The following is a 24,687-nucleotide window of genomic DNA, read 5'->3' on the forward strand; positions in this document are numbered from 1 at the left end:
ATCTTGGAGGAGTGATCATTACTCCACCAGATGCAAGTGGCCTCGAAAGAACCTTGATTTGTTGATCCTATCCTACCATTTGCTCTACGCTCAGGTCCAGGCTATGCCAGTTCGAAACTCTGACAAACAGACTGAACCTGATCGGGAACTGCTCTCAGTGAGATCATAAACCATGGCCTAGACACTGCAGGCTTCCCCTCCCAGCTCGAGCCAGCAGAGCTAGGGAGTGGGGTCGATAAAAAGCCTGATGGCATGACAGTTTTCACGTTCCACGGTGGTAGGGCCCCGTCATCTAGGATGTCATATACTGCGACACCTTTTCCAGCGGCAAACTGGTTGTGTTCGGCTGCCAGTCCAGGCTTCGCTACGAGTCAATTGTAGAATAGAGTTACATTACAACTAAATATATCGCGTAATATCAGAAATGTGTTAAAAATTGTTTGGTATGTGTCACGGTGCTTTTCTTTTATGGGCTATACTTCTGGTTCCAGTTATTCTTCCACCCTATTTAACAAGTAGGTCACGAGATCAAATAAAACAATTAGCGCCAGAAACAAATATGCAAATAAAATATTTGTTCAAGGGAGATTACTCTCGATTATATTTTGATCACGTTATAAATGATGGCGACTGCGGCAAGGATGTGTGGGCTGTATTTGTTGTTTCTACTCTCTCTTCTTTTACAACAAACTGATGCCGAATATCAACCTAACTGGGAATCTCTTGATAAAAGAATTATTCCTTCATGGTACGACGAGGCGAAGTTTGGTATATTTCTTCACTGGGGCGTTTTCTCCGTACCGAGCTATGGTTCCGAGTGGTTTTGGTGGTACTGGAAAGGAAGTAAAAACCCTTATTATGTTGATTTTATGAACAAGAATTATCCTCCTGACTTTACTTATGCAGATTTTGCGCCGAAATTTACCACGGAATTTTTCAATGCTAAAGAATGGGCAAACTTATTTGAAGCTGCTGGAGCCAAGTATTTTTTTCTCTTTTCTGCACTCCAAATCTCACTTGCTTATTACTGTTGTAAATGTACACTTTAAAAAAATCTATATAAATCATTTGGCTTCATTCCTTGCTGTATACAGTCTATCACGTTATAACATGTTTGGTCATAAGCTGAATGAATTTTTATAGATGAATTGCTTGTTTAGCCTATAGCCTTACTGTCATTTGTGGAATACTACATCATGAAATAGATCAGATATAGAGTCTCTCATATACTTAGGAGTTATAGAGGCAATCTTCCATTGGTTTGGAAAAGCAGCTCCAGTAAAGCACAAGGGAAATAGGGATCACAGGGGTATTCAGGTGGGAATTTGATCAGGGAAGATGTCTTTATTGGTTCTGAGGTCCCACACCCAATGATCATGATTTCTTTTGAGTTGAATATCATTCTCTGTAGCCTTTTATTGAGAGGTGGCATAAATACGTAGACCTGGTCATTCGTCATCAATGTTTGATATGCAACACTTTCCTGCAAAAATTTGGCAAAAGGTTGAATCTATATCATCATCATTATCGTCGTTTAACGTCCGCTTTCCATGCTAGCATGGGTTGGACGATTTGACTGAGGTCTGGCGAACCAGATGGCTGCACCAGACTCCAATCTGATCTGGCAGAGTTTCTACAGCTGGATGCCCTTCCTAATGCCAACCACTCCGAGAGTGCAGTGGATGCTTTTACGTGCCACCTGCACGAGGGCCAGTTAGGTGGTACTGGCAACGGCCACACTCAAATGGTGCTTTTTATGTGCCACCTGCACAGGAGCCAGTCCAGCGGCACTGGCAACAACCCCGCTCGAATGTTTTTTTTTCTATATAATAATCTGCTTGTTTGTTCACCTGTTATACTTTAGTGAGAGAAGGGGAGGGAGAAGTGAAGAAAGAAGAGAGGAAGAAGTAAAGAAATAGTACACTTAGGCCAAATGTGTCTCATGGTCAGCTGAAGGTAGAGGCTAAGAATGAGAGAAAAGTGGGAAAGAGAAGTGTTAATGATATGCAGTGGGGTAGGAAAGGAATACTTATTACGTGGTTAAAAAGTTAGCAGAAGGGAAAGGTGAAGAGAGAAAGAGATATGTTTAGGATACAATATTTAGCAGAGAATGATGGGGTTAAGGAAAGGTAGATAGAGATGGATAGGGGAGGCAGTTATAGTGACCATTGCTTAACGCATTTGCATAAGTGGTATTATTTATCATCTGCTCACTTATTAATATTTGTTTATAAAGAAGTTTGCTTGCCAACCACATGGTTTTAGGTTCAGTCTCACTGCATGGCACTTTAGGCAAGTGTCTTCTATTATAACCCTGGGCCAACTAAAGCCTTGTAGGTGGATTTGATAGCTGGAAACTGAAAGAAGTTTGTTGTGTGTGTTGTGTATTACTCTGTTACTTGTTTCAGTCATCTGACTGCAGCCATGCTGAAGTGTGTGTGTTACTGTCATCTTTCTTTAACATTGTATGACAGTTGTAAATAAGTGTCACTGTCATGCAAGCAGTGTCCTTTGTTTCCAATCTTCTGTGAAAATATGTCTGGTCATGGGGAAATATTGACTTAGAAAAAGGTGAGGGTTGGAGACATGTTGGATAAGTTAGTCATAAATACATTATGCATAAATATAAAAGATGAGGTGGTCATGGCTAGAAAACCTTTAATCAAAGTTCTGTTTGGTCAATACTGACTTAAGGTTAGACAACAACAATAGAACCAAACTGTAAGAAATCTGACTCAACAAGTTCCATCTGACGCTTGCGAGTAAGGACTGGTGGATGTTAAAATGATGATGAAGGGAAGTTCTAGATTTGAAATGCTTTAAAATTAGGAGATATAGTGAAACCATTTAAGACAAATTTTATTTAATCTTTAATTCTTTAGCATTCAGACTAGCCATATCTGGCCCAAATATTCTACCTGTTTCATGTGCAAGCCAGCCAGATCCAGCCTTTCATAACTACTCTATAATGTCAGTTTAAAAATAAATAGTGACATCATCAAAACCTTGAAGCTATGAGAAACAATGTGAATAAATATTACATTTGACAGAATAATCTGAATGCTAAAGGGTTAAACAGTTTTTGTGTTTTTTTTGTTTAAAAAAAATTTTTTTTTGTTGCTATAGAACGAAAGAAACTCATATCATACTAGAAAAATAATGTAGATAACTCAACAAATCCAACCCAAGACACCTAAATGTTTCACAAAGCTTGTTCCTCTCCAGATACCACATTCACCTCTGACCCACATCCAACCACAACAAACATATGGACAGATTCCCAAATCTCGTAACTTATCTGCCCATCATCATCATCATCACACTAACAAATCAATCAACAAAACAAAAACAACTTTACAATAAAATAATTATAGAAGCTTCTATGAAACACATTCCATACAATTTTTAATTTTGAGTCTCTTTATTCTGAGTTTAAATTCCACTTGGCTCAGTTTTAACTTTCATCTCTCTAAAGTTGTTTGTCAGTCCCAGATCAGCCCTGAAAAAACAGCCTAATAGACCCCCATCTTTTTGTAACTCAGATCTATAACTACAATATCCAATGTGTCCTTATTTTTTAAGATGGTAGGATGTGATTTGAAGTATATTTAACTGCTATTTCTAGCAGATCAAATCGTCACAAAGACGTACCCTCAGTAATAGAATAAGTTCTAACTATATTCTATAGTGAATCTGATCAGTTATATTTCTCTCCTAAAACATAGTTTTGTGTCTAGTAAAAAAAAAAAAAAAATCTTGTTTACTGCCAAACTCACCACAAATTTATGTTATCTTACAGATATGTAGTACTAACAAGCAAACATCATGAAGGTTTTACAAATTGGCCATCAAAAGTATCATGGAATTGGAATTCAATGGATGTTGGACCTCACAGAGATCTTGTAGGTATGTAAGTCATTTTTTTTATTAGTGTTCATATGTAAATTATTGATTGTTGGAATTCTTATTTGACCTCATTATCATTTAACTACTTTTGAAAATATTTAATTTGTTAAATCCAGAAAGCGAAAAGTATGCTTATATTCTGTATATAGCTAATGAGGTGTATGTGTGGCTGTGTGGTAAGAAGTTTGCTTCCCAATCACATGGTCTTGGGTTCAGTTCCACTGCGTGGCACCTTGGGCAAGTTTATTCCACTATAGTTCCAGGGCTGATCAAGGCCTTGGATGTAGATTTGGTAGATGAAAACTGAAAGAAGCCCATTGTATGTGTGTGTTACTGTATCTTTCTCTTAACATTACATGATATTTGTAAACAAGTGTCACTTTCATGCAAATGGAGTTCTTTCCAATCTTCTGTGAAAACGTTTGTGGTCCTGGGAAAACATTACTTTACATTTTAAAAGTGGGGAGACATGTTGGATAAGTTAGTCGTAAATACATTATGCATAAATATAAAAGATGAGGTGTTCATGGCTAGAACACCTTTAATCAAAGTTCTGTTTGGTTTCACACTGGCTTAGGGTTAAACAACAACAATAACAATAGAACCAAACTAACTATGTTGCTGTATATAGTTTTATATTTCTTGATTTTAAGGTCTATTTCCATGAGTGTTTACTTTACTTTTGATTAATAAAATATGTGCAAATAAAATATTCCATAATTCATTCAGTTGCCAACCTTACGTCCTCCTTCATAAAAAACTGACCTTGTATTTGATCAATAAAATCATCATCATCATTTAACGTCCGCTTTCCATGCTAGCATGAGTTGAACGATTTGACTGAGGACTGGCGAACCAGATGGCTGCACCAGGCTCCAGTCTGATCTGGCAGAGTTTCTACTGCTGGATGCCCTTCCTAACGCCAACCACTCCGAGAGTGTAGTGGGTGCTTTTACGTGCCACTGGCACGAGGGCCAGTCTGGCAATACTGGCAACAGCCTCGCTCAGATGATGTTTTTTATGTGCCACCTGCACAGGAGTCAGTCCAGCAGCACTGGCAACGACCTCGCTCGAATGTTTTGTTCACATGCCAGTAGGTCGATGCAGGCAATGATCACACTCAAATGGTGGCTTTTACGTGCCACTGGCACGGAAGCCAGACAGCTGCTCTGGCAGTGATCCCGCTCGGATGGAGCTGTTAGCGCTCCACTGGCACAGGTACCAGTCATCGAATTTGGTTCAATTTCGATTTCACTTGCCCCAACAGGTCTTCACAAGCAGAGTTTAGTGTCCAATGGAGGAAGGTGGGCATGGGTGGCAGTCGAATTTGGTTCGATTTCAAATTCAATTTCGATTTTGATTTCACTTGCATCAACAAGTCTTTGCAAGCAGAGGTCTTTGCATTTGTATGTAAATATTAGATGATATTAGTTCTACCATACATGCTAAGAGATTTCTGATAACAAGAGTTGTGTGGAGATGGAAAGCAAGCCTATATTCCTAGTTCAATGTTTTACTTGTTTTAGTCACTGGACTGCAACCATACCAGGAAACCACCTTGAAGGGTTTAGTCCAATGAATCTACCTCAGTACTTACCTTTTGTTAAAGTCTGTACTTATACTATCAGTCTCTTAACCCTTTAGCATTTAATCAGCCATATCCAGCCCAAATATTTTACCTGTTTTATGACCAGATCCAAACTCTCACACCTACCCTACAATGTCATTCTAATAATATATATGGACACCATTGAAATTTTGAAGCTACAAAATAAATTGTGATTTATTCAAAACTGTGAATAAATAAGCCTTTCATTGGACAAAGAAATCTGAATGCTAAAGGGTTATGCCAGATTGCTTAGTCTTGGGGATGTAAACAAACCAACACCAGTTGTCAAGTGGTAGAGTGATAGACACACACACACATACCCCTCCACAGACAGAGACATGGTCTTCCATACAGTTTCTATCCATCAAATTTACTCACAAGGCATGGTTTGGCCCAGAACTATAGTAGAAGATAATAGCTGAAGGTGCTATACAGTTGTATTGAACCTGAAACCACATGGTGGCAAACTGAGTTTCTTAGCCACATGGCCATGCAACTATGAATCATTATCAAACTGTTTTGCATAAAGTTCTGTCATTCTTTTCATTGCAGTAGAATGTCTTATAATTTGATTTTAAATTCCAGGTGAATTCGCTGCAGCTGTCAAAAAGACTTCCGTTCATTTCGGCTTATACCATTCATTATTAGAATGGTTTCATCCACTCTATTTGAAAGATAAAGCTTCCAACTTTACAACACATGACTTTGCTAAGGTACATATAGACATACACTTTATCAAATTGTTTATTCAAATTATCATGCAACACTATTATTATTATTGTTCCTCTCCACTTCTATCCAGCATATCCAACCAGCAAAAAAACTAGGTACTACAGTTTTATCATATTTGTTTGGTTGCTTGTTTTCTGGTTATTTCAGAAACTACTAAAATTTGAAACACTAAGTCTTTTATCAATAATTACTGAGCAAACGAATTTCGTTCTTTGAGAGATTTATTTGGATATCAAATAGGTGCATATGTGACTGTGTAGTAAGAAGTTTGCTTCCCAATCATGAGGTTTTCGGTTCAGTCCCACTGTGTGGCATCTTGGGCAAGTGTCTTCTACTATAGCCCTGGATAATCAATCCACTTGATGGAAAACTGAAATAAGTTGACGCACGTATATCTATCTATGTGTATATGTGTGTGTGTTATTGTCTCTATTCCTTGACTTCAAGTGATATCTGTAAACGAAAGTTACTGGCATGCAGTGTACTTCATTTCCAATCTTCTGTAAAAAGCATTGGTGTGGATGCTGGTGCCTCATAAAAAGCACTGGTGATGGTGCAATGTAAAAAGCACCCAGTATCCTCTGTCTGTGGAGTGGTTGGCATTAGGAAGGACATCCAGCTGTGGAAACCAAGCCAAGACAGGCTATGGAACTTAGTGCAGACCCTGGCCTTGCCAGTTCCTGTCGAGCTGTCCAACCCATGCCAGCATGGAAAATGGATGTTAAATGTTGAGACAATAATGGCAATGATATGAAAACACGTCTGGTCATTGGGAAGTATCACTTTATTTTGAAACAGGTGAGGGTTAGCAGTAGGAAGGGCATCTGGCTGTATAAATTCTACCTCAACAAATCCTATCTGACTCTTGCAATCATGGAAAAGTGAATATTAAACAAGGATGATGATAATGATGATGACCAAATGTCTGACTGAAGCCTATTAAGCATCTTATTTGCTGGGCAATGAAATGATTTACATGAACAGTTATACATAGCAACACAATTGTACAGATATTGGCAGTTATAATAATAGTGAAATACTGACATGTGTGTAGAAGTACATACACATTCAAAGGTACATAGCAACATTTCTTTTAGATGGAAGAAATTTTAATTGTTATCTGTACAAAATATAATCACATGCACTCTATTGGTTACAACGATGAGGGCTCCAGCTGATCTGATCAATGTAACAGCCTGCTCATGAAATTATATGCAAGTGGCTGAACACTCCACAAACTTGTATACCCTCTAACATAGTTCTCAAAGAGATTCAGCCTGACACAGAGTACGATATGGCTGGCCTTTTGAAATGCAGGTGGTACTCATTTTTGCCAGCTGAGTGGACTGGAGCAACATGAAATAAAGTGTCTTGTTAAAAAAAGATATATATATATATATATATATATTGGTTAATATGTGACTGTTTTGTACTGATAACCGCAGGACCAGACATATTTTCAGAGAAGACTGGAATTCACCATAAAACTATCCCAAACCAAGTTTCTCCAAAGAAAAAAATATGCTTGTTTCCCATTCTGCCTCTCCATCTCTCTCTCTCTCTCTCTCTCTCAAGAATACTGATGGTAGGATTCAACTATGACTTGAGATATAGCATTTACCTAGAAACAAAAAACTTGGTTCTGTGTACATGCTGGATTTGAAACTCCTTTTTCTAATTTTGTAATGTTCTCATGTTGTGGCCTATTTGGAAAGGCTTGCATGTTCCATAAAAACATATAAATCTTTATTCTGTTTTTGACTGACAGACAAAAGCTATACCAGAGCTTCATGAAATTGTTAAGGAATACAAACCAGAAGTGATTTGGTCTGATGGTGACTGGGAATGTGATGATACTTATTGGAATTCAACACAGTTCCTGGCTTGGTTATACAATGAAAGGTTTGTTTCAGTTTATTCTGATTTAGTTTAATAGTTAACCTTTGAAATTAAAGGAAATTCATATCTTGATACTTTAAACAATCTATATTTATATTAATTTACAATTGATACAAAATCTAGTAGTACATGTACATGTGTGTATGTAAGCATGAGTGAAAGAGAGAGAGAACAAAGTGCGGGTATTTGTGAGATTTTACAAGTTGCAGTTTCAGCTTTTTTGCATGAACTATCCAGAAGAAGGAGGACAAGATTCCATGACCATGTTCACAGCCTCCAAAACTTGCAATAGAACGGACTAAAAGCACTCAAATTCCAGATGGTGGTTTGTATCTAGATGACAGATTAAAGCTATCACCTAAGGTTCATGTGAGAGAGAGTATGTGATGTGATATTAGTGATTGTGTGTACATGTAAGACAGTATTTGAGTAAAGATATTTCAGAATTTAGTTCAAGCACATTGATGCTGTATAGAAGGAAATGAATTTCAAAGTAGATGGTGAATAATAATATACATGGTTTTGTGAGTCTTTCTTCATTGCTTTTAAGCAAATCCAGAACAGACATACAGACATATTCATAAATATGTAGTAGATATAGAGGCAAAATGACAACAATGATGTTGGACTATAACATGAAAACATATCAGATTAATGAAAGCAGATAAGATGTTGGGCTATGACCAATTGACATGATATTGAACTATGACATCTACATGCACACTGATATTGCACATTCAGTGTAACATACTAGCTTCATTCCTCTCCTGTCCTTACTTGTCCTCTGTATTCAGGTACCACATCTTACTACCATGTAGCATAGCTGTTCATACACAAGCATCATATAATCTGTCTTTTACGCACTCACAGAGAAATTTTTGGCCAACATAGATAATAGCTCTCTGAACTTTTTCCATTGTTCTCATTCTAACAACTATATTTTCAGAACATTGTATTTCACTGCTAATTAGGTCACTTAGATAATAGAACATTTGAGAAAATCTAATTCTTGTTTTCTTAGTGTTTATTGTTCCTGTGCATCTGCCACATATAAAGACTACTTTCTCTGTTAACCTTTCACTGGGTACATTGTATGGAATTCCTTCCAATATACTTTCTACATATTGAGCAGAGACTTTTACCTGGTAGGAAGAGAGTCTTATCTGTTTTCTTGCTAACTACAACTTTGGACTTTACTTAGTTAAATCAAGACCTTTTGATTCCAGGCTTTGCTTCCACACCTGGAATTTCTTTTCCAATTTCTACAGATTCTGGTATAAGAATGAGATCATCAACATATAGTAGTTCCCAAGGGTAGCCAACTCCTCTGTTATGGCTTGGGGAACTATGATGAATAGGAGGAGACTGACTACTTAGTCCTGGTGACACCCCTATATATACATACATACATGCATGCATGCATGCATGCATGCATGCATGCATACATACATACATACATATATACATACTTATGTATGTACACATGCACACATAGAGGTATGGCTGCATGCTAAGAAGTTTGCTTCTTAACCACAATCTTCCAGGTTCATTTCCACTGCATGGCACTTTGGGCAGGTGTCTTCTCTATAGCCTCAGGCTGACCAAAACCTTGTGAATGGATTTGGTAGATGGAAACTGAAAGAAGCCTATCATGTGTGTGTATGTATGTATATATATATGTATCATCATCATTGTTTAACGTCCGTTTTCCATGCTAGCATGGGTTGGACGGTTGGACAGTTCGACAGGGGTCTGGGAAGCCAGGAGGCTGCACCAGGCTCCAGTCTGATCTGGCAGTGTTTCTACAGCTGGATGCCCTTCCTAACGTCAACCACTCTGTGAGTGTAGTGGATGCTTTTTACGTGCCACCGGCACAGGGGCCAGAGGAGGCTGACAACAGCCATGATCGGTTGGTGCTTTTTACGTGTCACTGGCACAGATGCCAGTCAAGGTGGTGCTGGACCCGCCATGTTCGGATGGTGCTTTTTACATGTCACCGGCATGGGTATCACAACTACAATTTATATATATATATATATATATATGAAGGATCATGGGTGAGGCCAGAACAGTGCAAAGTAAATGCAAGGCAAATCACAAAAAAACGAATATATGAATTAATGTAGACTTACCTTGTATTCAATATTTCAGGGTTATGACCCCATTTTCAAGAAATTAACAAATGTTGCCTATGTGCGTGTGTGTGAGCATGTGTGGAGTGGACATGTGCAAAAAGGTGTTGCTATAAAAAGGTATTTCTTTTGGTGTATGAGGATGGCCTCAGAGATTTTAAGGTTGCTCCTATTCCACTGTGTTACCTTGATGTGCACTGTGAATTCTCAGGTCTGGCATTTCCATAGATGTTTCTTCACGAAAGTGTCTGCCTGCATGTGTTCCTTAATGCATATATGCAGTTTTCTTGCTGTGCTTCCTTTGTAGGATGCGCTATATTTGCCACAGATGATCTTGTATAGGTCCTCTGGCACAATTCCAGGTCATTGATGGGGTAGTTCAATAATGTGCACTCCTTGGTGTAGTGAGAGATGTTCTTGAACAGAACTTTTCTCAGGGAAGGGCCAGTGTGCATTATTTGTATGTTGAGTCCTTCCCTGCAGACTGCATGTTGTATCACTGCAGTAGTTATGTTGTCAAAGTGTGGTAACTTTAGGAAGCACGTACCGGACTTGGGAGTATGATGGTTCTTCCGGGGTTTATTGACCTTGATGTTATTTAGATGATGGGTAGCCATTGAAGGTTAGGTCTCTGAGGAACTGCTTGGTGTTGACGGCTTTGTTGGTAACATCACTGCAATTGTTGTTTATACATGCCATCTCATTTCTCACGTATGCAGCTTTGGCTAACTGGTAGTGGACAAAAAGTTTTCTATTAGCAGCTTGTCTATAGAACTTGAAAATATGGAGCCTTCCTCTGTGATCTTGAGTTGAAAGTCGAGTAGAGAGAGGGATCCGGATTCATCTGGATGTTCAATCTTGAATTTGATATTTATGTCAGTGTTATTGAAGGTCCGGTGTATGTTAATGGCCTCTCCCCTGGAGAATGTGATGATAAGGATGTCATCAACATACCTGGAGAAGAAGATGCATGAGCGACAGGTGTAGAGTGCTGTGTGTTCTAGCTTATCCATGTACGTGATAGCCAGCTAGATCCCATAGGTAGGCCAGAAGTCTGTTTGTAAATCACATCGTTATGTTAGAAGTAGGTGTTACCAACCATAATGGTTAGTAACTCTCATATTTCCGAGGGTGTGAGGCCGAAGAGTTGGAGGTTGATGGATGGGGATGTGAGAAAAAATGAAGGGGAAGATGGGGAGAAGGAGGTTGCAGGGAAGGGAGGAAGAGATGAGGAGGGAGATGGGGGAAAGGAGATGTGGAGGGAAATAAGGACATGATGTGATCTTTGAGGATATTAATGGCTGAGAGAGTGGGAATAGAGGTGTAGAGGGAAACTACGTCTAAACTAAAAGGTATTTGTTATTTTTAAGCATGGAGTGGTCGATATCTTTGAGTCTTGTGAAGATTTCGTGGGAAATGCTGATGTGTCCGGGGAATACGTGTACTAAGGGCTTGAGGAGTTTGGAGAGGAGCTTTCTTGTAAGGCATTCTATCTCATGAAATAGTCTATTGTAATAGCATTGGTTTATCATGTCGTGTAAGCATGATAGAGAAGTGTCTGGATTGTCAGTTTGTTGTGCTAGCTTAGTTTTTAGATTAGTGATATTAAGGATGTGTTGAGAGAGCCTTCCGTGAAGGTGATTTAGTATTTTCTTATGAAGGTAGGTAATGTACTTACCTTCAGACAAAGGAAAAGAATTCTGCATTATAGAGAAACCCACCTACAACAAACAAGCTATCGAAAACCTCAGTGACACCACACTATACGAAAAGGTTCACAACATCATACCTCACCAAATTTAGTCTACCATCAATACCAACTGGGCCAACATCTGTCACCAAAGGAATCTCTCTAAGAAGGCTAGACTGAACGACACATCTAAAAACACCACCCTTCCAGCCTTCTACTATTTAATAAAAACCCTCAAACCCAGACCTAAGCTTAAAATCAGACCTTTAGTATCAGGAATTAATGGTCCTTTCTATATGATTTCTTGGCTCCTCTCTAAACTCCTCAAGCCCTTACTACACACAATCCCTGGACACATTAGCAGCTCCCACAAAATCTTCACGAAACTCAAAGATATTGACCCTGACCCTTCCATACTTAAAACTAACAAATACCCTTTTAGTTTAGACGTAGTTTCCCTCTACACCTCTGTACCCGCTCTCCTGGCCATTGATATCCTCATAGACCACATCATGTCCTTATCTCCCCCAACATCTCCCTGCCCCCACCTCCCTCCTCATCTCTCCCTCCCTCTTCTGCAACCTCCTCCTCCCCGTCTTCCCCTTCATCTTCTCTCACCTCCCTATCCATCAACCTCCAGCTGTTTGGCCTCACACCCTTGGATATATGAGAGTTACTAACCATTATAGTTGGTAACACCTACTTTCATTTGTTGTTGAATATTTAGTAGTATGATTCAGCATTAAAACTCATTTATATCTGTTTGTGATGTGCCCTTAGATCTTATTTACAAGCTTTGTTTTATGAATCAGCTTCCATATTCTCCAACACCAAGATTGGTGACCTTTGTTCAGTTTGCTCAAGCAGTTGAAGTAATACAAATATAGCTACAATTACAACGTATAAATTACACAATGGCATTAAATTATGTTAGCATTAACCTAGTATTGAATGTAGAATACATGTTTACATTTTAAACTGTACAAATACAATGGATATATATAAGAGTCATAACTATATTTTATAGTTATATTGGTACATGGCACTTTAGAGATAGAAGACGTATATAATCATTTGATTAGAAGTATCTCATATTTTATAGAATTGTCATTAATGCTAATGAATCCCTGTCATTATAGGTTTGATATTAATTGATCAAAAGTTCATTTTTTACTCAGTACACTAAGAGTCTTGGAAGAAACTTAACTAGGTGTCCTTTATATAGAAAATATCATTCATCATCATCATCATTACCATCGTTGTCATTGTTGTTATTATCATCATCATTTAACATCCATTTTCCATTCTGACATGAGTTGGGCAGTTTGACGGGGTCTGGTGAGCTGCAGGGCTACGCTGAGATCAGATGTCAGCTTTGGCATGGTTTCTATGGCTGGATGCCCACCCTAATCCCAATCATTTTACAGTATGTACTAGTTGCTTTTCTCATGCCGTTGGCACTTGTGGGGTTGCCAAGTAACCTGTAAGGAAAGAAAAGAACAGGAAAGCCAATAAATGCTCCCTCAATGAAGTGGGGTGGTGGCGAGAATGGGGTGATGGTTTTATGCTAGCTGTTGATGGCTAAAGAATGATAGCAGTACAAACCCAGGTGGCTTGCTATACAGGAGGTACATGGCTACCTCGCATTGTATAATGGTGTAGCTGGAAAGAAGATAAAGATGGTTGTGACAAGATGCTGGGGCATCTCAAGACAAATGATGGTAAGTATGAGAGAAGATACAAACAAGGGATCAGGGTAGGGAGAGAGGGTAGTTTCAGAAGAGTGTGAGGGGAGAGTAGTAATCCATGGTTACAGACTGAGGTAGTGGTGAATATAGTCGGGGATGAATAAAGTAGAGGTTCAGTTGATGAGAAATACTTGTATCAAGAGTGGAGTAAGATATCCAAAATGGACTTTTAATAAGACATCAAAATCAGTTTTGAAAATGTATTATCACTTGACAGTTGATTAAGTTAATAAGAATACTTGTGTGTTTTTCCTTTTATTTATTTATTTATTCATTCACTTATTTTTTAGTCCTGTGAAAGACACAGTATGTGTGAATGACCGATGGGGTAAAAATATTCGATGCAAACATGGTAGTTTTCTCAACTGTAATGACAGATACAATCCAGGTAAGGGATATGACAATTTGGCACAGCCATTTTGGCATTGCCTATTGGATGTTGCTGATTCAATGCTAATGTATTTGACATCAAGTTTTAATGTTTCTTTCGTTCTCTTCCCCTTCTCTTTCTCTCTTCCTCTCTCTCTCTCTCTGGGCATGTCTATCCTTATGTGTATGAGAGAGAGAGGGTTCATATCAGGTTCAATTAGTAAATTGTAATGTTTCTCTCTCTTTCTGTCTGTCTGTCTTTCAGACACACACACACACACACATTCACACTCACTTTTTCTATCTTTATTTGTATATTTCTGCACACATGTGTATGTTTGCCTCGAGCGCCAAAACATACCATCAACCTAAGCAGTCAGCCATGCCAAATCATCATCTCATTCCAGTAATTAAGTAATGATGTCAATGAAATCAGCTTCACACCTCCTCTTCCTCCAAAATCTGTGGCCTTGTCTTTATGTGAGAAAGGATTAGATTGGCAGAATTGAACAACATATCAGCTCCTTACATGCTTAGTTCAAATTCTATGAAGCTCAATATTACCTTTTATCCTTCTGTGGAGGTGGCGGGTGAGAAAATAAAGTACCATTCAAGTACTGGGGTCAGTTTAAGCAAATAAATCTGGTCCCCAAATTTGTGGTCTTATGCATATCTTTTGTTTTAACCATTTGGCTGCAGCCATGCTAGTGAATTGCCTTGAAAACTTTTAGTCGAACAAATTAACCTTATTGTTTTTTTAAGCTTAGTACTTAGTATGTCAATCTCTTTTGCCGAATCACTAAGTTATAGGGATGAAAACACATCAACACCAGTTAGAAACAATGGGCTTCTTTCAGTTTCTGTCTACCAAGTCCACTCACAAGGCTTATAGTAAAAAACACCCCAGGTGCCATACAATGGGACTGAACCCAGAACCATGTGATTGGGAAACAAACTTCATATGACACAACCATGTCTGTGCCTGTTAGAAAACCTTATTACTGTTGGTACTGTTGCATCACCAAAAATTGTATCTCTGCATTCTGTTGTACAACATCCCTTACAATAACATGTGTTAATTTCAACTTATAGCTTTTCCTTTATCTCTAGTTAGAACTCAGATAAAGATGGCACAGTTTCATTTTATTTTTTTTTTTTTATGGTGGAACTCAAAGTAGATAAAGTTATGAATAATAGTGTGCAAATATCAGGTGGAAAGAAACCCTTTTGATAGAAGTCAAAGGTTGCCTGTAGGACTTGAATCTAAACTTTTTTACCAGTAAGAATTGTATGTTGTTTGCATCATGATAATTTAGAAACTACTAGAGACCTGAGATAATTCATTCATAATGGTAAGAACTCAAAGTAGATAAAGTTATAAATAATAGCATGTAGGTATTGGGTTAAAAAAACTTTTGGATAGAAAAAGTCAAATGGTGCCTGTGGGACTCAAACCTACATCTATAAACATGACAGATGTTCTACCATTGGAACAATTTATTTTATGTTTTTATATTTTTTTAATGTCCTAGTTTTAAAAATATCATATGTGAAAAGTATCAAATGTCTTTGGTGGCCATTATCTAGCTCTCCAAATAGTGTACAATAGGTTAACTTTAGAATTTTTTAAAAGGTGAAAACAAACTGGCTTTAGAAACCACTGAGCCAAAAAAAGAATCTTTAAATAGTTGCATGACCTGCTAAAAGTAACAGTCAAATTTTCCTCAAATTACACCTTCCATTTTTGAAAAGAGACACATTCAACAATGTTTCCTAAGAATGATAAAAGAAAGGATGGTCTTGGAAGGAAAGCCCTTAATCATAGGGCTACTTGATCAGGTTTGATAGGAGTTTATTCAAGGGCAGCAATTAGTTTTGTATCTTTTTGGATTATCATTATTTTCTACATTAGCTTTGTATCTTTTTGGATTATCCTTATGTTCTACATTTCTTTGCAGGTGTTCTTCAAAAGAAGAAGTGGGAAAATGCCATGACAATCGACCGATATTCCTGGGGTTACAGACGCAACTTAAGGCTTCAAGATTTACTGACAGTTGATCAATTGATTGATGAACTTGCTGAAACTGTCAGGTAGGTAAAATTAATGTGATTAGTTAAAAAAAAGATATTTGATTCTGCATGAAATATTTATATAATAAGTTCTACATGAAATAAATAAGATTTTATATGAAATGGATAAATTGGAACTACATGAGAACAAGTTTTTAATATGAATGTACATACTATCTATAAATATATATATAAATATTACATAATTTTGTATGTGTAATATATATATATATATATATATATATATATATATATATATGTACACACACCATGCCAGCATGGAAGATGGACGTTAAATGATGATGATGCATACATACATGCATCCATCCATCCATCAGGTCATTGAGAATGAAAGGTCCGATTTTCTTATGCACAAAGTTTGACAATTGTTAACTCTAATGTTTTATCCTAAACATTCTTTGTTTTACAAAATTGAAGAGTTACATCTTCACTTTTCAAAATGCAATTCACGGTGTTGGATTATATTGAGAGTTTTCTCTTGTAAATCAATTTTTGTGAACCCATGGATAGATCAATAATTCAGACAGCTCAAAACATCAATCAGGTGTTTGGGGAAGATGTGGTGAATGAATGCACTGTACATTGACGGTTTGAGAAGTTCCAGTCTGGTGATTTTACTCTTGAAAATCAGACCCATGGCAGATCTGAGACCAAGGTGGATAATGATGAGATGGAAACTGTAGTGGAAGCTAATACAACTCAAACTATGCATGAGTTAGCATCAAGGATTGATGTTTCGATTCCAACAATATTGGACTATCTGAAACAAATTGGCATGGTAAAGAAGCTGGACAAGCGGGTACCGCATGAACTGAATGAGCATCAAATGACACGTCATCTTGAAACTTACTGTTATGGCATAAAAGCAAACATTTTTTGCATCATATTGTTACATGAGCTGGAAAATGGATTCTTTCAATAATAGCAAGTGTTCTGCATTGTGGTTGGATAGAGAAGAAGTGCCAAAACACAATCCAAAAAAGAATATTCTCCAAAGAAGCTAATGGTGTTTGTTTGGTGGTCCAGCACTGGTGTCATCCACTACAGCTTCAGGAGGCCTGGTAAGTCAATTACAGCAGATGTATACATCAATCAACTGGATGAAATGATGAATGATATTGCTCAATAGAACTGGCCAATTCTCTTGCAAGACAATGCTTGAATACATGTTGCGCAAAGAATTCTACTCAAGTTACAACCAGCAAAAAATTCACTTAAGTACCAAGGATGTTACAGCCTACTTATAAAGGTAGTAATTCCAGGGTTTAGTGAAATGTTTTTGTATAACAGATAAATAAAGAAATGGAGTTAGTCGCATGTGTAAGTATGTACATATACGTATGTGTGTGTATATATATATATATATATATATATATATATATACACACACATACGTATATGTACATGCTTACACATGTGTCTATATATATATATATATATATATATATATACGTGGAGGCGCAATGGCCCAGTGGTTAGGGCAGCGGACTCGCGGTCGTAGGATCGCGGTTTCAATTCCCAGACCGGGCGTTGTGAGTGTTTATTGAGCGAAAACACCTAAAGCTCCACGAGGCTCCGGCAGAGGGTGGTGGCGATCCCTGCTGTACTCTTTCGCCACAACTTTCTCTCACTCTTTCTTCTGTTGGCCTGCTTGCTTAGCTAGCGGGGTGGCGTCATTTGAAGGCTAAAAAACAATGCGAAGCGCATTGTGACCAGCGATGTGTAGAAACATCTGATAGCCTGGTCGGTCACGGTGATATATATATATACATAGTATATAGTATATAAAATCTATTCTGTCTGTCTGTTTGTGTGCTTATATATAACTTGAGTGTTCTTCATCTGATCACACTGAAATTTTAAACATGGATACATGACAGAGCAGGGCATTCCGTAATCTAAAAAGATTTTCAAAATTGTTAGTTTCAAAGTGAGAATCACTATTTTTGTAATCTTTTTGTCCTGTTTGTTCCACCATTGAAAGCAACATGTTTGCTCAGACAGCTGGCACATACCATTTCGCTAGCAACAAGGGAAGTACAGGATGACAGTCAGCCCACACCGTTGCTATGCTGTCTCTCTTCTTTCTTGTCTCTGTCTCTCTTATGATGTCCGATTCCACTTGAAGTTGTATATATATATTGTGTTAAGATTTGTTGTCAATCAATTATCCTTATTTAGAAGAAACAGTCATAAGTAACCACCACATACAATCACCAAACATCTCCACTAATTAACACCGTCCAAGTTTGGGGTTAATAATCTTAATCTTTAGTTACAGTTTCTCATTCAAACTACATAATAGGCAGAATTGTTGGATTAAGACAGCAGGGTGTTTTGAGGGAGATTTGGTTGCTATTTTTAACAGGCCTAGCTACCACGTAGAGGTCTCCCTCATTGGCTCATACATATATACATAAAATCAAAATAAAATACTTAAAGCAACAGTCGTCTAATACAATAGCCAAGGTTCATGCAATGTCATGGGTCAAATAAATTTCTATCTTCTTGCCTAATGCAAGCCCAGAGAAATCTCTTATCTCTTACACTATTGCAGTTTTATGTCTCTATTGTAAAGTAAGATAATATTTTCAGTTTGAAAGAAATCTGTCCTATATATATATATATACATATATATAAATGAAAATAGTAATGCAATACGAAAGTAATGCTTTCCAGTAAAGGATAGCCTGTGAGGGTAAAATTATACATAAAAGTAAATAAATGGCACAACGAAGTACCGATATTTACTGGAAAATAGCGAACGTAATAAATACGATGCTAATGTATAGTATCACTGCGTATATACTAGTAAAGATGCGTGTGTGCAACAAACATGAAAAAAATTGTCTTACCTCTAGGAAGAACATCTGAAAATGAAATACCTAGAAATGGATAATGTGGTACTGGTTTCAGATTCTTCAAAATATGTCTGCCAACATATAGTTGATTTATCCTCATCAGCCACATATACCTCGACAATATTTCAAATGTTGCCACATCTATGCCAGTACACTCGACTGAACGCCAAAACGTTGACAGAACGAGAACAGTGAATAAGTTTCAATGAAAATAGTAATGCAATACGAGAGTATTGCTTTCCAGTAAAGGATAGCCCGTGAGGGTAAAATTATACATAAAAGTAAATAAATGGCACAACAAAGCACCGATATTTACTGGAAAATAGCGAACATAATAAATACGACGCTAATGTATAGCTTCACTGCGTATGTACTAGTAAAGATGCGTGTGTGCAACAAACATGAAAAAAATTGTCTTACCTCTAGGAAGAACATCTGAAAATGAAATACCTAGAAATGGATAATGTGGTACCGGTTTCAGATTCTTCAAAATATGTCTGCCAATATATATTTGATTTATCCTCATCAGCCACATATACCTCGACAATATTTCAAATGTTGCCACATAAAATAGTGGTGATCCCAAAACAAAGGCGCACGTGCGTGTTTGTGAGACTGTGTATGTGCATGTGGAAGGGGACTGGTGACTTTGACGTGTGCGTGTGTGCTTGTGTAGGTGTGTGGATGATGGTGTGGGTGCTGAGAAGTGGTCAGTGCTAGTGTGTGCAGGGTGTTGTGATATGGTGTGGTGTTTAGGTGTGGGGCTGGGATGGGATATATAGGGATGGTAGGGTTGGAATGTGTGGGGTGGAGTAACGAGGGAGGGGTGACGATGAAGGGAGAAAGTGGGTAGGATTGAAGAGGGGAAGTAGGTGTCAGAGCAAGAGAGGTGAGGTGGGTGTGAGAGGAAGAGAGGAGAGTGGAGGAGGGCTAGATGTAGAGGTTAGTAGAGTTGAGCCCATGGGGTGCAAAAGAGCGAAGAGAGAAGATTAATCCCTGTTCACAGTGAAGATGGGAATCTGGATGGCCCATGTGCAAATACAATCTGAATACAGACAGGTGTTGTAAAGTATGACTGGTAGAGCGGAAATGACATAAGATTGGGGTGTCGTTGCTGAGTCTGATGTCTCAGAGGTGTTCTAAGAACCAGTCAGCCAAGTGACGTCCATTTGACTGATGTATAGAGGATAGAGAGAGTAAGAGATGCAGTAAATGACGTTGCTAGAATTGCAGGTGAAGGAATCAGTGATATGATAGGGTCAATGATGAGTGCCTGTGAGGAGGGTGGTGTTGGAGAGGTATGGGCAAGTGCGGCAGCATGGGTGGGAGCAGGGGAACGAGCCAGGTTGGAAGGTTGGGTTAGGGAAGAAGCTGTGAACCAAGAGGTCCTGTAGGTTGTGGGGTCATTTGAAGGAGGGGAGGGGTCAGTTAGGAAAGATGTGCAAATTGGAGGAGTCAGACTGAAGTCGCCGGAAGGCTTGGAGAATGGTGTTTTGGAGAGGTGGGGTGGTGAGGGGAGATGGGTGATGGTGGAGCAGGTGCGGGGGGAGAGAGCAGATGTACGGTCCACGGAACATGCTCTGGCAAGGGTGGTGTGGATAGTGGTGAGGGAATATCCTCGTAGGATGAAGTGGCAAGCCATATGTTGAGACTGAGTCTCAAAGTCATGGTCTTCACTGCAGAGCCTGTGTAGATGAAGGAATAGGGGATGGAGAGCTTGGTGTGTTTAGGGTGGGAGGAGGAGAAGTTGAGGTGTGAGTCTGTGTGTTTGTAGTGGATGGAGATGGAGAGAGTGGAGTGATGAATGCTGACCGAAATGTTGAGAAAGGCGACTGAAGCGTTGGAAATAGTGCAGGAGAAGTGGAGGGCAGGATGGAAAGGTTTGGCAAAAGAGAGGAAGGAGTCTAGATGTTTGCGGGAAAGTGAGGTCGTACCAATACAGTCATCAATATAACGACCATATAGTTTGAGAGTGGGACCAGTGAATCTTGAGAATATTTGGGCCTCAATGTAGCCAACGAACAGGTTCGCATAGTTGGAGCCCATTCTCATTCCCACAACAACTCCCAAGACCGCTGGTAAAAATCCCCTGTGAATGAGAAGCAGTTAAGTGAGAGGACAAGTTTGGCCAGATGAAGGAGTGTGGATGTGTCGGGTTGGGTCGAAGGCCAAGGAAATGTTGGACTCATTTTATTTTTTTAACAATTCTAGATTTTAGAAAAAATTACAAGAATCTGCTTAATTTTTGTTTTTCAGTTGTGGTGGCAATTTGCTTGTAAATGTTGGACCAACTCATGATGGCCGTATTTCACCAATCTTTGAGGAACGTCTGTTACAATTTGGACAATGGTTAAAGCTCAATGGGGAAGCAATCTACTCTTCCAAACCTTGGCTTCACCAAAATGATACAGTTACTCCAAGAATATGGTAAGTTATAGCAGTTTGTTTATTCCTTGTATTGACCATATAGACTGTACATGCAATATGAAGGCCAACATCTCTCTCTCTCTAACAGACACACACATACACACATACTGTTATACAGAGTTTTCTCAAGGATTACATTAAGCCTAAAAGTATCTAGACTGTTTAGGCATTTGCACTATAATTCAGTAAGTAGATAGTTGTCATCATCATTTTAGCATCCATGTTTTCATGCTCACATGGGTCAGACAGAATTCACTGAGGCAAATTTTCTGCAGCTGGATGCCCTTCGTCACCTACCCTCAACTGTTTCCAAGTAAGGTAATATTTTCCCATGACCAAACATATTTTCGCAGAATGGAAAAAATTGACACCTCTTGTATAATGCTGACACTCATATTCAATTGTGATGTGATGTCGAGTCCAGGAGGCACTAAACTCCACACATACAATCATGCGCATGCACACACACACACACACACATATTTACATATTACTACAGCATGGCCACAGTCTAATGACTGAAACAAGTAAAATGTCAATTATATACACATATATGTACGATGGTCTCTTTCAGTTTTCATCTACCAAGTCCACTGACAAGGCTATGGTTTGCTCAGAACTATAATAGAAAGCACTTGCCCAAAGTGCCATGCAGTAGGACTGAACCTTAAACCATGTCACTGGGAAGTAAACTTCTCAATCACACAGCCACATCTATGCCTATTTACTTAATGAGTAAAACCATCATTTGTTGAAACTAACACAAAATCTATTTATTTATATTGAAATACGTCAGTTTTAAAAATCATCATTGACTAAATTTGTTGGCTAAACTACTTGTTCTGAATATTATTTCTGTTTATGTTTAATCAAGAATATCAGTTAAAATTCTGTCTTGTTTGTCTCTTCTAGGTATACATCCAATAAAGCCAGCAATGGTACAGCTGTCTATGCTATTGTCTTAGACAGACCAAAAGGAAACTTCATCCATCTTGGATCAGTTGACTACTTGCCATCTATCAGTGTCTCTTTACTGGGCTATAGTGGAAATATTGAAATCAAAGAGACGATAACTGGTATCATGTTAATGATTCCAAATATTCAAATTAATGAAATGCCAAGCAAAAGAGCTTGGGTATTTAAATTTATGGGAGCTAAAGTTTAAAGAAGACTGAATTACATTCCTTAAGCTAACCCTGCATTATTATACAAATAAACATGTATGTGTGCCTTACATAATGAATGTATGTGTGTGTACACTCACACATGTGTATAAATATACGTGTATGTAAGGTGGTGAGCTGGCAGAAATTTTAGCACACCGGACGAAATGCTTAGCGGTATTTCATCTGTCTTTACATTCTGAGTTCAAATTCTGCCAAGGTTGACTTTACCTTTCATCCTTTCAGGGTCGATAAATTAAGTACCAGTTGCATACTAGGATCAATCTAATCAACTGGCCCCCTCCCCAAAAATGTCAGGCCTTGTGCTTAGAGTAGAAAAGAATATATATCTATATGCAAATATAAACAAATTTTAATAATGGAAAGATACATTGTTGGCAAATTATTTTGTAAGTTAACTACTTTTTTTGCAAACTTTTTAACTTCTGTATATATTTATGATGAACATTTTTTTGTGTTCAGCTAAATTTCATCTTGTCTTGGGTTTTATATATAAATATATATATATATAGGATGAAAATCAAGGATGACCTAAGCAGAATGGGAATTCAGAACGTAAAGAGCTGGAAAAAATGCTTCCAACACTTTAATGAATCTGCTAGCAAAATAGTGGTTTTAGTAGTAGTAGTAGTAATATCTAACATAGGCATCAGGAGATAATTTTAAGGGAAGCAGGTGTAGATGATTAACTCGACTCCAATACTTGAATAGCTGTTATTTTGTTAACCTCAAAAAAATAAAGTTGACCCTAGCAGAATTTTGAACTCAAAACATACAGGATCATAAGTAAATACCACAAGGTTATTATTAGTTTGGTACTCTATCAATTCTGTTACTCTTGCCTGGAATAACTCTTCACTATTGTTTCTAAAACAAAACACACAAAAAAAAATACCTGCTGTATAAATTCCTTATCAATTAAATATTCTTTTCTACTCTTGGAACAAGGCCTGAAATTTTTGGTGGAAGGTGGGGGGGCAGTTGATTAGATGTAAAGACAGACAAAATACCACTAAACATTTCACTCAGCGTGCTAATGTTTCTGCCAGCTCGCCACCTTCTTATCAATTAAATATTATTTTGAAAGTAATTTTATATACATTTTTGTTATCATTTCAACACCACTTACAGTTCCAAAAGTTATATGATTTCTACTACTTTTGTTTTATATTTTGTATATGTTTTATACATTTTTATTCTGTTTGCAATGTGTTTATTAATTATTTCAGTGAGATTGTGATGTTCTTGTTAAACTAATGATAGTGCTGATTCATAAATGATAAATCTACAGCTGTAATTTCATGTTTGAAATAAAGAACTATAACACTCATACACTGAGCTTCATTGCCTCTATAAAGCCCAATACACGGGAGGTAGTTTTATGTGCCACCAGCACAGCCATATCGTGGAGGCAATGTAGCTGATGCTGATGTCACATAACTAGCACCCATGCTGGTGGCACATTTGGGCCTCAATGTAGCCAACGAACAGGTTCGCATAGTTGGAGCCCATTCTCATTCCCACAATAACTCCCGAGACCACTGGTAAAAATCCCCTGTGAATGAGAAGCAGTTAAGTGAGAGGACAAGTTTGGCCAGATGAAGGAGTGTGGATGTGTCGGGTTGGGTCGAAGGCCAAGGAAATGTTGGACTCATTTTATTTTATTAACAATTCTAGATTTCAGAAAAAATTACAAGAATCTGCTTAATTTTTGTTTCTGTTTCTGTTTGTTGGGCCTCACAGAGGCAATGACAAATGACATACTTGAGAAGACTCATCAAGCCAAGTGAAACCATGGCAGATATTGGTGTCATGCAAACTGACGCCTATGCCAGTGACATGTAAAAGCACCTAGTACACTCTTGGAGTGGTTGGTATTAGGAAGGGCATCCAGCCACAGAAACCATGCCAAATCAGACTAGAATCTGGTGCAGCTCCTCAGCTTACCAGCTCTGATCAAACCATCCAACCCATGCCAGCATGGACAACGGATATTAAATGATGACAATAATGAATACTTGCAAAATTCTTCTTTCCCC

The 24,687-nt window shown here is 38.1% G+C and overlaps 1 protein-coding gene across 1 annotated transcript; it reads left to right on the forward strand.

Annotated features, from left to right (window-relative positions):
* Positions 1–593: 593 nt before the first annotated feature.
* Positions 594–22,804, forward strand: LOC115232514 (alpha-L-fucosidase). The gene is made up of 8 exons (XM_029802424.2): positions 594–982; positions 3,800–3,906; positions 6,101–6,228; positions 8,016–8,149; positions 14,007–14,104; positions 16,044–16,176; positions 21,294–21,464; positions 22,377–22,804. The coding sequence occupies exons 1-8, from the start codon at positions 621–623 to the stop codon at positions 22,627–22,629; spliced, it is 1,386 nt and encodes a 461-aa protein (XP_029658284.2). The 5' UTR covers positions 594–620; the 3' UTR covers positions 22,630–22,804.
* Positions 22,805–24,687: the final 1,883 nt, after the last annotated feature.

This window comes from Octopus sinensis, linkage group LG2 (genome assembly GCF_006345805.1).
Source record: "Octopus sinensis linkage group LG2, ASM634580v1, whole genome shotgun sequence".
Taxonomy (NCBI): Eukaryota; Metazoa; Mollusca; class Cephalopoda; order Octopoda; family Octopodidae; genus Octopus; species Octopus sinensis.

Bases quoted from the DNA above. Each gene is read 5' to 3' on its own strand.
- LOC115232514 (XM_029802424.2), top strand. From the start codon at position 621: ATGATGGCGACTGCGGCAAGGATGTGTGGGCTGTATTTGTTGTTTCTA. The intron at 3,907-6,100 runs GTATGTAAGTCA...TTTAAATTCCAG, and splicing joins ACCTCACAGAGATCTTGTAG to GTGAATTCGCTGCAGCTGTC. The intron at 14,105-16,043 runs GTAAGGGATATG...ATTTCTTTGCAG, and splicing joins TAATGACAGATACAATCCAG to GTGTTCTTCAAAAGAAGAAG.